The following is a 4837-nucleotide window of genomic DNA, read 5'->3' on the forward strand; positions in this document are numbered from 1 at the left end:
TTAATTTCATCACTATTCATAATTTATTTCTATTTATTATAACCTTTTAATCTCTTATCTCCACTATGATAGTCGTCTTCTACTATAGAATATAAACTCTAACTACTTATTTTTATCTCTTATCCCAATTAATAGAATGTATAAAAGAAGATTTACTTGTGAAAATAAGTCGCTAATACAAAATTGACAAAAAAGTTAATTATTTATACATTAAATATTATGTATTTAATAATAACTTATTTATTGTGAATATGAATTTAATTTTAATAATTAACCATATAAATTATTAACGTTCATATATATATATATATATATATATATATATAATTTTTTTTATATTATAAGTGCATTAAAATTAAATTCTATAAATATCTTTCCTAGGAGGTTAAGAGTTTATAAATTTTGAAGATGAGAGCAATCTCTGAAATTTAAGTATTCTAAAATAGTTTATTTGAATTATATTTTAGACATATAATATACTATCTTTAATATGCATTAATTATTTTATTCTCATTTAATAATATACCCGTTAGACTTGATTGAGCTGGTAACATGATAAATATGTTTAATTGACATAATGAGTATTTATTCTTATCTATAAACATTATCTTATTATTTTCATTCGTTAGTTATTTTTTGTGCAAAGAATTATCACATATATATAATAAATTATCATTTGTATCCATGAAAGATACAAACGTTGACAAATGTATCCATATAAAAATAAAATAACAATTATACTCATAGAAAATAATTTCTGTGTTTCAAAAATACTCTAACGGATCAATTGTGTAACCAATGTTCGAGTACTCTTGGCACACACGGAAGCCATCTTCCGTAGTTATAATTATCATTTTATTCTTATATGAGTACATTTGTCAGTATATGTATATTTGATAGGTACAAATAATAATTTATTCGAATATACTACTTTATTTGGTTTGTTATTTACTTATTTTTATTTTTAGTAAAATAAAAAACATTAAAAATAAAAATAAAAAAAATAAAAACTCTAACCAAACACAGCCTAATTCTCTTTGAAAAATTTCTAGAGAATTGACTTTTAATGGTCTTGGCCTCTTGGAGGGCACTATAAAGTATAAAAAGTTGCAACATATCTGCACACTCACACCACAAATCATATATAGAATTCCTGAACCTAAGGCAGCAACCAACCATGGTAGTAAAGGTGTATGGTCCAGCATATGGTTGCCCAAAGCGGGTGCTAGTTTGTCTCATTGAGAAACAAATTGAGTTTGAAACAGTCGATGTTGATCTCATCAAGGGGGAACATAAGGAACCTGACTTCCTCAAGTTGCAGGTCTGTCTTCTCATTTCATGTTCTTCTTACTTTGCTTCATGGGTTTCAAGATTTTTTCTTTTTTTTTTTTTTTTATGTATAATTATACTAATTTTGCAGCCGTTTGGAGTTGTTCCTGTTATTCAAGATGGTGATTATACTCTCTATGGTTAGTCCACTCAAATCCCTACAAATTTCAGCAATTTTTTTTTTCTTTTTCTTTTTAAAGTTCCATGCTTAGTAATTTTATTTTATAAAATATTTTGATCTAAGAGTTTAATTTTGATGCCCTAATCATCAAAATTAAATTATTGATTTAGATTGAAGAAAAAAAATGTTATAGTTAATTTGCATGAAGTGTACATAAATTATATGGACAATAAAAAACGAAAAATGAAAAGACATAACAAAATAAAAAGATAGAAAAATTGATAGCAAAAATAGAATTAATAAAAGAATACAGAGAAAATTAAAAGGAATAAAAAAATAAAATGAATATCCCACCCGACTCGAATAATTACTTCAAAAGGATAATTATTTCAAAAGGATAACGAGATCCTTAAGAAAAAAAATATTCAATTTGGCTCCTCATCTTTTTTTTGGACTGATTAGTCCCTATATAAAAAAAAATATTGACTTTTTTTGGCATAAGGGTCTCATTATCCTTTCGAGATAAAAAAATATTGAATTTTTTTTTTTGCACAGAAATCTCGTTATCCTTTTAAAATAATTGTCAGGGCTCGGTTTAAATTAATTGTAGGGGCTGTTTTAAGTTTTTCTGAAAAAAATATAGCGAAAACATAAAAAAAATAGATAAAGGTTTTACTAAAGAGAAACTTTCACTTAAATTCATTCTAGTTAATGCACTTTGTGAAATCAATTATGCAGAATCTCGTGCAATAATAAGGTACTATGCTGAAAAGTACAGAGAGCAAGGGACTGAATTGCTAGGAAAGACAATAGAAGAAAGGGGTGTTGTAGAACAATGGCTTGAAGTTGAAGCCCACAATTTCCAACCTCCAATCTACAACTTAGTAATGAATGTTCTGTTTGCTCCAATTCAGGGTGTTCCCTCGGACACAAAAGCGGTTCAAGAGAGTGATGAAAAGATTGCAAAGGTGCTCGATATTTACGAGGAGAGGTTGTCGAAGGCGAAGTACTTAGCCGGAGATTTCTTCAGCCTTGCGGATCTTAGCCATCTTCCATTTGGTCATTATCTGGTGAACCAAACAGGGAGAGGGAATTTGGTTAGAGAAAGGAAGCATGTGAGTGCTTGGTGGGATAATATTAGCAATAGGCCATCATGGAAGAAGGTTGTTCATGAATACAAGTATATTGTCTAATTTGCTTGGTTAAGAAGATAATTAGATAAAGCTTGCTACCATGCTGCTAATAAGGACCAGTCGTTTGTTTTTGTAGATTGCTTTTCTGTCTTTATCATGATGGGTGTGCAATAAGTTGTTAAATGAGAATAAATATCTTGTGTTCTTGGAACTTTGGTTCAATATCTGTCTTATCATTTATTAATGGTAAATACTAAGGTTTTTGAAATTGGACCGATCATCAAACTGTTTATTATTAATTTATTAGTTTAATTGTTTTAATTATAGTTTAATTGAAAAAGTTATTTTATAATAAAATTTTAATAAATATATTAAACATAATTAAAATATCATTTAAAATATAAATTTTAACATAATTTTAATAAATATATTAAACAATTAAACATAAATAATATAAATTTTAAAATATCATTTAAATTAAAAATACATAAAAGTATTATAATTTTATTTAAATACAAATTTAAAAATTAAATAAAAAAATAAATATAAAATACTAATATTAAAATTTGTCATCAGTAATAATTAATATTAAATAATTATCTATGATTATTCATAAATAAATATTTTATCATTAACTTTAATATATTTAAGTATCATTTTAAAAAATGTTATGATAAATATTTTATTTTTTTATTATCTAGGACTTTTTTTTTCTGGTGTAGGACTTTAGTAGTGGTTTTTTTGTTTTTGGGCTATTTGAAGCCCAACAAGAACAATATAAGTCCTAACACAACTACACAAACACTCTTTCCTCTTCATGGGAAAAAAAAAAAAAAAAGCTCCCTCCCCTCTTCAAAAGTGTGTAGCGCACTAGAGCCTCCTTCACTAAAAATAGAAAATAAAAAATACTCTTAAAAGTTTTAAACTTAAAAAACCACCTAAGAGCATCTCCAACGGTAAGGGAATGTAGGACCCATTCTGACAAAAGTTAAAGATCAACCATTAGAGCAACATAAATACGAGTCTCAACACATATTTTAAAGTAAGAAAGACCCTGCTCAGAGAAACTTGCTTTGTTTTCATTATAATCAATAAAATTTTAACATGTGGCACTTAAATTTAAAAAAAAATGAAATAATATAGTATTAATATAATAACTAATAACGTTACATAATATGTTATCAATAAAGGATTAGACTTCATCTTATTATATACCAACTTATTTAACTTTACGTATATAATTAATATTATAATTATTTATAAATTAAATATGATTTAAGTATTTAATTTAGTTATTTAAAAAATTATATTAAATAATTAAATTATATTATTATATCAAAACTTCACATTATCGAATACTCTTTATTGCTATATATAAATTTATTTAATACTAATATCTTTTAATAGTGAATTATTTTTAAATTTATAAATTTAAATTACATTATTCAAAAAAATTAATTACATTAATTTTAAGTATTTTAATTAATTAATTAAGTGATACCACAATCAGGACTAAAGTTAGTTCTTCCTAATGGAGAAGAGAGAGATGCTTTGAGTTCCTATTTATTGTTTATGACGCAAAAACTAATGTGAAGTTACTTTTTATGACAGGTGGACCATAAATAAGAATTGGGATAAGTTCCCTAGTGGAGATGGTCTAAATTCTTTATTCTCCTAACACAAGTCAACTGTAGCCCTGTTCCTCCAAGACACAAGTCAAACTTCACTTCTTCTCGAAAAATGAGGGAAAGATTAATGTGGTACATTTTGTTGAATATATGGAGACTAATTTAGAGTAACTGAGATCTCCAATACTAAATTGGTGTAATTTGCCAATTTTAAAGACTAAAGTACTAAATTGGTGTAATTTGCCAATTTTAAAGACTAAAGTGAAACTTAAATCGAAAGACGGTGATGTAATGATGTTAGAAGGACTAACTCTACATGAGATGGCCTTCTAATCATTCTAAATGCAATAATATCCTTTCATATTTTTTTAATACATTTAAATTTTAAACAATCATAATTTTAAAAAGATATTATAATTTTGTAAGACTAATCCAAAAAAATACTTTATGGTTTTTAGAGAATTATATGACTTTGGACTAACTTAAGTTAACTCCAAATATACTTAAAAAAAAATACACAAATGTAGATTTTAAAATCCAAACTAAGTTCAAAAAACTTTAAGGAGCAAAAGTAGCTAACAATGGGTTAAGAAAACCAATCTAGATCAACCATCAAGACCTCATAG

The 4837-nt window shown here is 25.8% G+C and overlaps 1 protein-coding gene across 1 annotated transcript; it reads left to right on the top strand.

Annotated features, from left to right (window-relative positions):
• Positions 1 to 1020: 1020 nt before the first annotated feature.
• Positions 1021 to 2792, top strand: LOC107619437 (glutathione S-transferase F9). Its single transcript, XM_016321730.3, has 3 exons — positions 1021 to 1321; positions 1421 to 1469; positions 2189 to 2792. The coding sequence occupies exons 1-3, from the start codon at positions 1178 to 1180 to the stop codon at positions 2641 to 2643; spliced, it is 648 nt and encodes a 215-aa protein (XP_016177216.1). The 5' UTR covers positions 1021 to 1177; the 3' UTR covers positions 2644 to 2792.
• The last annotated feature ends 2045 nt before the right edge of the window (positions 2793 to 4837 follow it).

The sequence above is a fragment of the Arachis ipaensis genome, chromosome B9 (genome assembly GCF_059453495.1).
Source record: "Arachis ipaensis isolate K30076 ecotype BB chromosome B9, ASM5945349v1, whole genome shotgun sequence".
Classification (NCBI taxonomy): Eukaryota; Viridiplantae; Streptophyta; class Magnoliopsida; order Fabales; family Fabaceae; genus Arachis; species Arachis ipaensis.